This window comes from Lepus europaeus, chromosome 6, assembly GCF_033115175.1.
Source record: "Lepus europaeus isolate LE1 chromosome 6, mLepTim1.pri, whole genome shotgun sequence".
NCBI classification, from domain to species: domain Eukaryota; kingdom Metazoa; phylum Chordata; class Mammalia; order Lagomorpha; family Leporidae; genus Lepus; species Lepus europaeus.
Window position 1 is genome coordinate 72488412 of NC_084832.1, and position 12720 is coordinate 72501131.

Consider the following 12720-nt stretch of genomic DNA (forward strand, 5'->3'; position numbering starts at 1 on the left):
GGACCTACAAATAAAGTCCCTTTGTTCTTTGCATTTCAGTGAATCTCGTGGGTCTTTCTATCTGGGCAATCCAGAATACAACAGTAAATGTGAACTCCATTATACATTAAGGAATTTTTATCTATGAGAATAATTTTGAAATTTGATACAAAGAACACCGTACTTATTCTACAGCCTCAATATTTGGATCCTTCATATACTGGAAAAGAAGTTTCAAAAAGAATTTTTTATAGAAAGCTTTTATTTAATAAATATAAATTTCGTTAAATACAACTTTTGGATTACAGCAGTTCTTCCCCCCATTTCCACCCTCCTACCCCCAAACCATCTCACCTCCTACTCCCTCTCCCATCACATTCTTCATTAAGATTCATTTTTAATTATCTCAAAAAGAATTCCAAAGTAATCCAACAAGAAGAAATCTTAAAAGCATCATGAGGTAAATGACTTTTCACTTAAGAGGAACCCCAATAACATTAATAGCAAAAAAAATTTTTAAATGCCAGAACACAATGCAAGAAAACATTCAAAGAAAACTTTCAACCAAGAATTTATACCCAGAAAAGCTCATTCAAAATTTTCCTAAAAAAGTCTTTAGCAAAGGCAGTAAGAAGGAATAGAACAGTTCTGGAACAGCAAGGAAAGCAAACAAACCAAATATCCTGAAATTCTGTGATATGAGCCTAATAGTGATGAAGACAAAAACAAAAACCAGTAAGTCATCAGAGAATGAAGATAAAGAAAGTGAAGAGGAGCCACCAAAAAAGACTTCTAAAAGAGAAAAACCTAAACAGAAGGCTGCAGCTAAAAGTGTTAAGAAAGCAGATAGCAGCACCACCAAGAAAAATCAAAACAGTTCCAAGAAAGAAAGTAAATCTGAGGACAGTTTGAATGCTGAACCTTTAATTTAAAAATTGAAGAAACCACCTACAGATGAAGAGTTAAAGGAAACAGTTAAGAAATTATTGGCCAATGCTAACTTGGAGAAAGCCACAATGAAGCAGATTTGTAAAGACATTTAGGAAAATTTTCCTGCTTATGACTTAACTGAAATAAAAGATTTCATAAAAACTGTTAGAGGACTAAAATTTCTTGAGACTGATAAGGAGGGAGATGATTTGTTCCCAGAGATTTGAAGATCTGATATATATCATTACACAAAGAGAATGTATTACTTTTTCTAAATAAGCACTGTGTTGGTAGAAGTAAACTGCTAAACCTTTATTATCTTGAGTGTTTAAACTGCATTTCTATGTAGTTTTTAGTTAAAAATCTTTGAATGGCAGTGATTGTTCCTTGCTTTCATGGATGTATTTCGTAAATTTTTAATTTCTTTTTTTTTTTTTTTTTTGACAGGCAGAGTGGACAGTGAGAGAGAGAAACAGAGAAAAGGTCTTCCTTCCGTTGGTTCACCCCCCAAATGGCCACTACAGTCGGAGCTACGCCTATTCGAAGCCAGAAGCCAGGTGCTTCCTCCTGGTCTCCCATGTGGGTGCAGAGGCCCAAGTACTTGGGCCATCCTCCACTGCCCTCCCGGGCCCTAGCAAAGAGCTGGAATGGAAAAGGAGCAACCGGGACTAGAACCGGCATCCATATGAAATGCCGGCGCCACAGTCGGAGGATTAACCAAGTGAGTCATGTCGCTGGCCCTTTAACGGGCATTTTTATACACAGACTATTGTGGTATTTAGTACATGAAATATTTTGAATACACTTCTCTTCTGTCAGAGTGAAAGTTCAGTGATGGTGTGTTCATCATGTAACTATACACAAGCTACAGTTGTCCAGAGGACTAGATTGGAACTTCTCTCCTGCATGTGTAAATATGTCACATTGTCAGCATGCCAGAAGTGACAGATGTTATTTTTGTATTTTTAAAAAACAATTTGTTGTATATAAGAGTTTTTTAATTTCTTTTGTGCAGATAATTTTTAAACTCATGTAGGTAGGTGTCTTTCCACTTGTAAACTATGAAATGTCAGTGTTGAGGCAGTGTGACAGAGCAATGAAAGTCAGAATTCAGTGACAGGACACTGAAGAAACAGACAGTTCTCCTGCTTTGCCTTTAAAGTGTCATCAATTTGTAGTTCTAGTGTTAGCTCTGTTTGTTGATAAATTTTATATTAAGGACAGACCAAAATCAATACATCAAAGCTTCAAAAACTTTGGGAAGAGGGGTTTCACACAACCACATTTGGCTTATCAGTAAATTAACCAATTCTTATTAACTGTTTTGCCCATAAAAAATGCTGATACTTACCGGAAACTTGACCACCCTTATAATGATGATAAAGGTACCAGACATAGTGCTAGAAATGTTAGGCAGTAGCGGCTATCTCTGACAAAGTATTTCCCAGAAATGAAAATATGCTTATATTTACCATAAAAGAAATTTAAGGTATTTGTGTAATTTGGGCTGTTGGGTTTGAAATTTTACCAATCAGATTCTAGGTGATCAACATTTGGCCCACTCCTGAGTGAGACTGATTTTATCTTTGTCTTAATCAATTTATTAAATAATCTCTGAATCTTACACTAAAACACGCCGTAATAACAAAAATAAAATATGTGATGTACCAGTTACATGTTTAAAAAATGCATCATAGAATAGAAATACAGGTCCGGTGCTGTGGTGTAGCGGGTAAAGCCACCACCTGCAGTGCCAGCATCCCATATGGGCACTGGTTTGAGTCCTGGCTGCTCTACTTCCTATCCAGCTCTCTGATATGGCCTGGAAAAGCAGTAGAAGATGGCCCAAGTCCTTGGGCCCTGCACCCGTGTGGAACACCTGGAAGAAGCTCCTGGTTCCTGGCTTCAGATCAGTGCAGCTCCAGCCTTTGTGGCCAATTGGGGAGTGAACCAGCAGATGGAAGACCTCTCTCTCTCTTTCTCTGCCTCTCTTTTGCTCTCTGTGCAACTGACTTTCAAGTATAATAAATAAATCTTTAAAAAGAAAGAATAGAAATATATAAAACTGATGATGAATGTGAACAGGTCTTTTCACAGGTTTGACATGTTTCTTTATAAAATTATTAAGAATTTAGGGAAAGGTATGTTTAATGTAATGAATGGAGTAAGGAACTAACGGAGACCTAGGAATTGGCCTTTGATTTTAAATATTCTGACTAACCTTGTCAATAAAAATTATAAACCTAAAAAAATTTTTAAAATGATGGTATACACAGATATTCATATACCATTTTTCTTTTAATTTATAAGCAGTTTTATAAAAATTTATGTTATTGGATTTGTATGGAATAGAAATACAATGTATTTGATAGTAATAATACAAAGAAGATGGGTGGGAATAAAGCGATAGTGACTTAAGGAAATGACTGCAGGTGATAACTGAACCCACAGGAACAAATGAGGATCCATAATTAAAAGAAGACAAATACAAGGAACTTCACCAGCACATACTTGATTTGCTTTCTGCTCTCAGGATCTTTAAAAGGCATACAATGAACCAATTAAATTGTTTTGTTTTTATTTTAATTTTTTAGGTTTATTTTTTAAATTTTATTTGTTATACAAGCTTCGTGTATTTCCTATATACAGATTCAGGAACATAGTGATACTTCCCATTCTACCTTCCTGTTCATGCTCCCATCCTTCTTCCTCCTCCCTCCCCTATCCCCACTCTTAATTTTTACAAAGATTGCTGGCGCCGTGGCTTAACAGGCTAATCCTCCGCCTTGCGGCGCCGGCACACCAGGTTCTAGTCCCGACCCTGTCCCGGTTGCCCCTCTTCCAGGCCAGCTCTCTGCTGTGGTCAGGGAGTGCAGTGGAGGATGGCCCAAGTGCTTGGGCCCTGCACCCCATGGGAGACCAGGATAAGCACCTGGCTCCTGCCATTGGAACAGCGCGGTGCACCAGCCGCAGTGCGCCTACCGCGGCGGCCATTGGAGAGTGAACCAACGGCAAAAAGGAAGACCTTTCTCTCTGTCTCCCTCTACTGTCCACTCAGCCTGTCAAAAATAAAAAAATAAAAAAAAATTTTTACAAAGATCTATTATCACTTTACTTTATATTCACAACGTTAACCCTACACTAAGTAAAGAACTCAAAAAACAGTGTGAAGAAAAAAATAGAAATTTTAAAAGGAATATGATTATAAAAGTAGTAATTACAAAATAATGAAATGTGTATGTAATATCTGTAGATATGAGTATGTAAAACAAAAAACATGACAAGAAGGGGAAACCTAAGAAACCCACACAAAATTACAAATCCCTCCCCACAAAAAAACGTTTTTAATGTTTAAGGAGATGAAAATGCTAAATAACCTGATTTGATCATCACTCACTGAAACATTTATCAAATTATCACACTTCCCAAATAAATTCAATTAAAATAAATTACAAATTAAGAAGAAAATATAATTATTTTTGTAAAGAAATTGTTAGTTTAAAATAAATTAATACCTAATTTTCTGTTAAACAAACAAACAAACCAAAAAAACAAGACACCCAATGGATGAGAGAACCCAGAGATAGTACCAAACACTACTACCAAACACTACATTTTTTTCCTCTATAAAGGAACTTCAAAAAGATTGTGAAAATTTAAATATAAGTTTATTTTAGCACACAAAAAAACTGGAGTTCATGTAAATGAAGGGTCCTCAAAAAGTTCATGGTTCATGGAATAAGTGTATTTTCATGGAAAAAATTATTGATCTCAAAACATTTTTGTACCAAATTAGGCAAATCAACAAGGAAACAGAATATATGAACAAAAACCAACTAAATATTACAGGTATCTCTAGAATAGACCACTTAACATCGCAAATACACCTTCTTCTAAAGTACACATGAAATATCCTGAATATGCCAATTTTATGTCATAAAACAAACCTTAATATGTAACAGATGCAATACAAAGTGTTTTTCACCAAGTCTAATGATTTATTTAATTCATAAGTAATACTCTTCTTATTTGCTGCTTAACTAATCATGCACAGAAAATTCACTGCCGGTTTACACTATTCAAAAGCACTCTAGTACTAGGTCAAAATCATTTACAATAGGCTCCACAGTGATACAGTTTGATGATGCTATCTAGGGATAGAGTTAATTAATTTACTTCAGGGCCCATATATTGACATAAAGCTCAGAATCACTGAGACAACTGGCAGACCACTACAATTATACTAAGCTGCAAGAAATTTGAAGTAAAAAAAGAAATACTGTGCTATTACACAACTTTAAATAGTTTAAGCTTCATGTATGATACAAATCAAAAGTCAACTAATTACTATATACAACATACCTTTTCAATACGGTAGCCCTCTACTCCTTAACTCACTCTGTCATATATTTTACTATAAAACTTGAAACTAATGTGAAACTCTCTGCTTCTTTTCCCATCAAAACTCAATCTGATCTTAATTTCCATCCTTGCCTCCTTCTCTGAATTCTGTATATATGTAAAAAAAATTGATTAATAAACATTTCTGCAAATGCAATCTATCAGAGTGGTATTATACTTTTAGAATTCACAAGTTGAGAAAATGTTTTGTTCTCATGAATGACAATGTCCATTAAAACAGGCACTGAAGGTTAGGAACTTAACTTAATAAAATATTTCTTCATGTAATACTCTAAATTTGACAGTATTTTCCTTTAAAAGTTCTGGCTATGATGTAGGCAACTCTATTGTGCAGTGGACACACTCTGCATCACATGGATATTTCTGTACAGAAAAAGGTGACACAGAGCTATTGCTTACTTTCATTGTCGTTATAAAAGGATGTGACAAGAGCTAGCCATATAACACATTACTAAGTTTGCAAAGCTGTTAAGGACATTCCTTTATGAATGAAAGAATTATATAACTGCTTACAGTTCACTTTTTTAAGTTCCCATCAATTCTAACATTTCACTATAGCAAAACTGGATTAGGATTTTATGTCTGTATTTCCTCAGTTATTTTATCTTTATCTTTCACTTGTTTATTCATTATTTAAAATCATTTTATTAGTGCTTGAAAAATTTAAACTCCAAGTATTTAGTGCAAAAAGGCAAAGAAGTATAAAAAAGGCAGGTTGCATATTAATTAAACATCTGAATAACAAAAACAGTTCCATGCAAAGTCAACATATGGCAGAACCAGAATTCAAACCTAACAAAAGGACCAAGGAAAGCAAAAATGGCTGTACTAACAAAAATACATTTCTAAGACTAGTGAAATAAATAAAACAAAATGAATAAAAGGGTGTAGCAAGTAATGTCATAACGGGCTGTACTAACAAAAATACATTTCTAAGACTAGTGAAATAAATAAAACAAAATGAATGAAGGAGTGTAGCAAGTAATGTCATAACAAAATAAAATTAATAACATTATTGTAAGTATTAAAATCATTGGGAACAGATAGATCTTCTAATATGACTAAATTCAAATTGTTATTTATTTATCTATTATAGAACATTTACATAAAAAGCAATTATCAATGCAAAAATACAAGAAAATAAAGATTACTTTAATGCTTAGTACCCCTGTAATTATTTAACACAATTTAAAAAAACACTTCAACACAAGACACATGCTCCTTCACATTTATACATACTTTTACTTATATTGTATAAATCTCAGCTCCAAATAGTTTGGAATGTCACAATTCCCAACATGATTTAAATAAAATCCTAACATACTTCCCTAGCCACGTGTGCTGTTCATTATGTGAATACTCAATCCTAACTCAATAAGGCCTCATTTTCAAAGTTAAGTAACAGGAAGAATATGATAAATCACAATGAGTTTTTAAAAATTATGATACTCACTACTGTACTCATTTCATTACTGACAAGTGGAAAAGCAAACATACAAGTTACAATTGAATAACTTCAGCCATACGTAATATTTTATATTATTTTCCTTTAGAACTATTTTTTCTTTAATTTTTATTCAATTAAAGAGAATATATTTCATTTTTTCATAGGTAAAATTCTAAGAGCATAAACATATTTCCCTTCCTCCTTCTTTCTCTCCCTCATTCCCCTTCGACATTCCTTTTCTTCAATTTTTGCAAAAACACAGTTTTAATCCATTCAATAATCACAGGCTGAATGCACCACTAGCCATAACTTTCAAGAAGTAGAAAGTCCACAGTTCCAAAGAAGTATAAATAAGGACCAAAAATAACAATCAAGTCACAAGATGTTCATTTCATCCCTATTTTTTTGTATTTTATATTTATTACCACTTATCCGAGAAAAAATATATTTGTCCTTTTAGGACTGGCTTATTTCACCAAGCATAACGGTTCCCAGTTGCATCCATGTTGTTGCAAAAGACAAGATTGATTCTTTTTTTATGCTTGAGTAGTATAAACTGTGCTATCAAAGTTATTTAATCTTTTCAATAAGATTTTCATATGTTCATTATATAATGCATACATTTCAAAAACTGAGATTGTAAATACCATATTAAACCATATAATTCTGTAAGATTTATTACTTCAGAATTATAACAAACGACAAATCTTCAAAATTAAAAAACACTCTCAAAAATAAAAAAGTACATGAAGGGAAAATAATTAAAAAGAGAGAAAGCACATTTTAAACTAAGAGAAACATAGTAACAACTGACTGAGTTTGAAAAAAGAAACATGACTCTTAATCTACACCAAGGAAATAAATTACGTCACATTTTACATATAAAAATTTCCATAAACGTTCTAATAAAATGATTATTACTACCTTATATCCAGGTCCTAACTGATGAATTGCAAATATCTGAGCTGGATTGAGTGCTTCACTGAACACATAAACCGCACCAAGTTGACCACAAAAGACCCTATTTGCATCAGCAGTTTCTGAAGATCCAAGAAAGCACTTGTCATAGCTCTGTGTTTAAAAAGTTATAAAAAGAACAAATTATTATTTTGTAATGACAAAACATTTAAGTACATGTGCCTTCATTGTAATGAACATAACAATAAAACATAACAATAACAAATAAAAGCATCAGTTAAAATGTTATGGAGTGTTTAAATAATAAAAGCCAGTAAAGATTTTTGTGAAAATTAGTTAAATGATTTATATTTGGAATTTAGCACACAAATTACCATCAGATTTTGCCACTTTCCAAATTTTATCATTAAAGGCAGGAAACGTTTAAAGGTATAGAAACTTAAAATGTTACTAAATGCATCTATTTATATGTATTACTATCCTGACTTTTTCATTTCCTGGAGCATTATCACAAATAACTAAAAACTTTAAGTTTTTTTTCTTAATATTCTGTTTTACCAACTAATCATAGTCAACAAGACCACTGGAGTTTCTTCTACTCTAAAGTAAAAAGACTGTATCCTTTGAAGGGCAAATAAAAGCAGAATTTCATTTGTATATTCTGTTAAAATTGTTCTTTTACTTATTGACTATGGCTCCACCGTTTGTTCCAAGTCAGGAAAAGCAATCTTTTCCTGTAAAGGTACAGAGAGGAAATATTTTAAACTTTGCAAGCCACAGGTGGTATCTGTGGTATATTCTTTAATTTTGTGTACTAAAAATAAAAATGAAATATTTAAAAATGTAAAAATTAAGATTCTTAGTTCCCAGGTGTTACAGAAACAGCCTTAAATTTTTATGTGGTCAACAAGCTATAGTATGCCATTCAATGATACAATATAGGATACAAATATACAGTGCTAATTCAAAGAGTGCAACACAACAGCCAATGCCTGCCCTTCAGGAGACTAAAGTCTAGAGAGATGCAGACAAAACTGAGAAATAAAATCCATAGGTTGATGTGTTTTTAAATTAAAAGCAGGTACCACATGTCTGCTCAAAACTTTTCAAGGATTTTTATGAGGGTATAATGGGAAGGCCTCAACTTATATTTACATAAAAGGTCCACATGATTTGGCCCTCAACTACTCCTAATCTCAACAGTATTGTGTTTCTTCCCTGTGCTCCAGACACACTGCCTTGCTGTTCCTTGAACTTCTCAATTCTGCTCTGAAGTCTTTGTAACTACTGTCCCCGCTGAATGGAGTATGTACCCCAAATATTCAGATGGTTTGCTTCGGTTCTAACTAAAACCATCTCTGATCAATCTAGTTTCCACCAAATCTACATTCATACTTTAAGTATCTATTCCCCATTTTATTTTTTTGACAGCATTTATCGCAATGTGACAAATAACAGTGACTATCTTGTACTTATTCATTCTGTTTAAGGTCTTTCTTCTATGCCCAATAAAGACATAAAACATATTCCTAGTGTTTAAGATTCTGGAAAGAATAAAATATGGTGCTGAAGTTTTGGTGACAAAAATACTCAATAATTTGGCCAAGTAATTTTTGTAGTATTATTTATGTAGGTTGGCAATTTAATTATACTAAATTTGACATAAAGATGAACTTAATAAAAATAAACCTTCAAATGAAAATACAGACAATTCTTCCCAACTATATTATTCAATTCATGTTGCAGTGATTCATCATATTCTCAAATACATTAAAACGCAGATTAAATTTTTTTAAAAAACTTACATCATTTGTGTTAACATGCCAAGCCATATCACCGTAGGATACCAGCTGTCCATTAACATAACACCGAATTTCACTGTTCCTCCATCTATTGTAAATATGGACGATGCTGATCATGTACCACTTAAATAAAAATAATTTAAAATATTATTATATGATGATTAGATATTAGTGTCTATGCAACAATGACATTCATAACACTAATGAAATGCTTCAAAGACTATTAATGATCATCAACTATCATTTCTTCAAGTCCTCTCTACCTCTTTATTTCACAGATGAAAAAAGTGGCTCCTAAAAAACAATTTGTTATGGATACAGAACCAGAACTCTTTTACCCCCAGAATGATACTCTCTTCAAATATACTGTGATTCAAAGTTGTTGTAAGTACAATGATATTCGCATTAATTCACACCAACATTTACATTACATTGTGCCAGGTACCGTAGATGCCCAAGGCTGAGCAAACAGACCAAAGGCTCAGTTGTGGTCAGAGACACAAATGAAACAAATAAAAAAATGCAGAATTACCAATCATTATAATTATAGTAGAAAAAAAAAAAGAACAGCATAAACTGAGAAAGCATAACCTATGATTTGGCTTTGGATTGCCCAAGCAAGACAAACCTGTCAAAAGGTTTTAACATTTATACTATCGCCGGTACCGTGGCTCAATAGACTAATCCTCTGCCTAGTGGCGCCGGCATACCGGGTTCTAGTCCCGGTCGGGGCGCCGGATTCTGTCCCACTTGCCCCTCTTCCAGGCCAGCTCTCTGCTGTGGCCAGGGAGTGAAGTGGAGGATGGCCCAAGTCCTTAGGCCCTGCACCCGCGTGGGAGACAGGAGAAGCACCTGGCTCCTGGCTTCGGATCAGCGCGGTGCGCTGGCCGCAGCACTGGCTGCAGCAGCCATTGTGGGGTGAACCAACGGCAAAGGAAGACCTTTCTCTCTGTCTCTCTCTCTCTCTCACTGTCCACTCTGCCTGTCAAAAATTAAAAAAAAAAAAAATTAAAAAACCAAAAAAACCCTTCATACTAAGATTCTGGTAGTTTCAATTCCACAAATTAAATTCATTAATTCTAATATTCAGTATGTGCTTTTTACTTCATAATGTGTGAATATTCATTAAGAATCAATATGTGACTTTATCTGGTTTCCATATTACTCTTAAAAATGGTGTCAACAAAAAGCATTTTAAGTATCAATTTTGATATGAGATGAAGTTTTCTAACAATTACTGAATCTAATTTTTAGAGTTTTCAGAATTCAAAGCCTAAAACAGCAAACACAGAAATATTTTTAAAGTATAGAAAAATACAGGTAAGTTAATTTATAGGTATTTGAACAAATATGATTTCATGAGTTAAGAAAAATTTGATATGTTTGTTCTCTCTTCCAAAAAGTAAAAGAAATGTGCTACAGATTATTTTAACATATCAACTTCATATTAACATATTACTTCATATAAATTTGAGAATTATAAACCTACAGTAACTCTCAGTCACTATGATATTAGTTATTTCAAGGTGCCTAAAACATTGTGAGCAAAATTCAGTTTTATTCATTTCAATGTATAAAAGAAAAATATGCACTAAGCAATGCAGAGAAGGCAGAAATACAAAACATATCCTTAACTATAAAAAAAGTCAGGTCAAACAATTTAAATGCCTAAAATATGTGCTTTTTTTCCCCACAAGTTGCTTCTTTCTAGATAATATTTAATGTACTGCTAACTGAATTATTTACTTGACCTGAAATTAACATGTATGCTGCTTCTGATTAAAATAAAAATAGAGGGGTCCAGCATTAAGATATGGGGTTACAATGGCCACTTGCAATGCCAGCATCTTGTATTGGAGTGCTGGTTCAAGTCCTGGTGTTCCACTTCATATCCTGCTCCCTGCAAATGAGCCTGGGAAATCAGAAGAGGATAGTCCATGTACTTGTGTTCCTGCTACCCATGTGGGAGACTCGGATGGAGTTCCTCGCTCCTAGTTCTGGACTGGCCCAGCCCCAGCCATTGTGACCATTTGCAGAGTGAACAATAATAAGAAAATGTCTCTCTCTCCCTCTCACACTCCCTCATTATCTCTGTCATTCTGCCTTTCAAATACACAGTTTTTAAAAACTAATAATGAAATTAGAAGAGGAAAATCTTTACTTATTAAAACATTCAATTTCTAAGTATTATATTAATTACCAAGACATAGAAACTGAGTTTCAAAACACCGTAAAAAAATCTTAATGCACTTTACATGTATAAGAACAAAAATTTATGTATATCAATTCAGCTGGCTTTTTAAACAGTCAACCAGATGGTCATCTAGGTAACACAGACACTACTACATATTTTGAAGCAAAATGTTTAGAAATTTACCAGTTTTTAAAAAGAATAGAGGCCGGCGCTAAGGCTCACTAGGCTAATCCTCCGCCTTGTGGCGCCGGCACACCGGGTTCTAGTCCCAGTCGGGGCACTGGATTCTGTCCCGGTTTCCCCTCTTCCAGGCCAGCTCTCTGCTGTGGCCAGGGAGTGCAGTGGAGGAAGGCCCAAGTGCTTGGGCCCTGCACCCCATGGGAGACCAGGATAAGTACCTGGCTCCTGCCATCAGATCAGCGCGGTGTGGTGGTCGCAGCGCGCCAGCCGCGGCGGCCATTGGAGGGTGAACCAACGGCAAAGGAAGACATTTCTCTCTGTCTCTCTCTCTCTCACTGTCCACTCTGCCTGTCAAAAATTAAAATAAAATAAAATAAAATAAAATAAAATAAAATAAACAGAAGACTAAATATAAACAAGGACTTCCTGCCTGAAGGAATTTTAAGATAAATATTCGATATATTATACTTTACATATCTGATGCAGAAAATTGAACATTCAACAAATGCTTATTCATTTGTTACTATTCAAGATAATTTCCCATACTGAGCAAAACTATATGCTTCATCTGTAGGCACATAAAGAAAGACAGCAAGATTTGGTAGAGATCAAACATAAAAGCAGTGAATCTCTTAAAAAAAAAAAAAAGATTCAGAAGCAAAAGAAGTAAAGACTGACATAAAACAGAGAAAGCAAACAGGGTAAAAAGATTACCACATGAGAATTCACTAGAAGATTAAACTGAAACGTAATACTAAGCATGAAAAATAAAAAGGAATTTTTGAACACGTGAGGAATCTTATGGTACAGCACAGAGACTTATAGAAATGCTTCTCAGTGTTCTAGTG

At 34.0% G+C, this 12720-nt stretch overlaps 1 protein-coding gene across 5 annotated transcripts in view; it reads right to left on the bottom strand.

Annotated features, from left to right (window-relative positions):
* NBEA (neurobeachin) overlaps positions 1 to 12720 on the bottom strand; it is a 731002-nt gene that overhangs the window by 608143 nt on the left and 110139 nt on the right. For all 5 annotated transcript variants that reach the window (XM_062194378.1, XM_062194375.1, XM_062194377.1 and 2 more), the window contains exons 7-8: positions 9502 to 9621; positions 7703 to 7849 (exon numbers count right to left, since the gene is read on the bottom strand). In XM_062194378.1, the coding sequence (XP_062050362.1) occupies positions 7703 to 7849; positions 9502 to 9621 (267 nt within the window). The remainder of the gene's footprint in view (positions 1 to 7702; positions 7850 to 9501; positions 9622 to 12720) is intronic.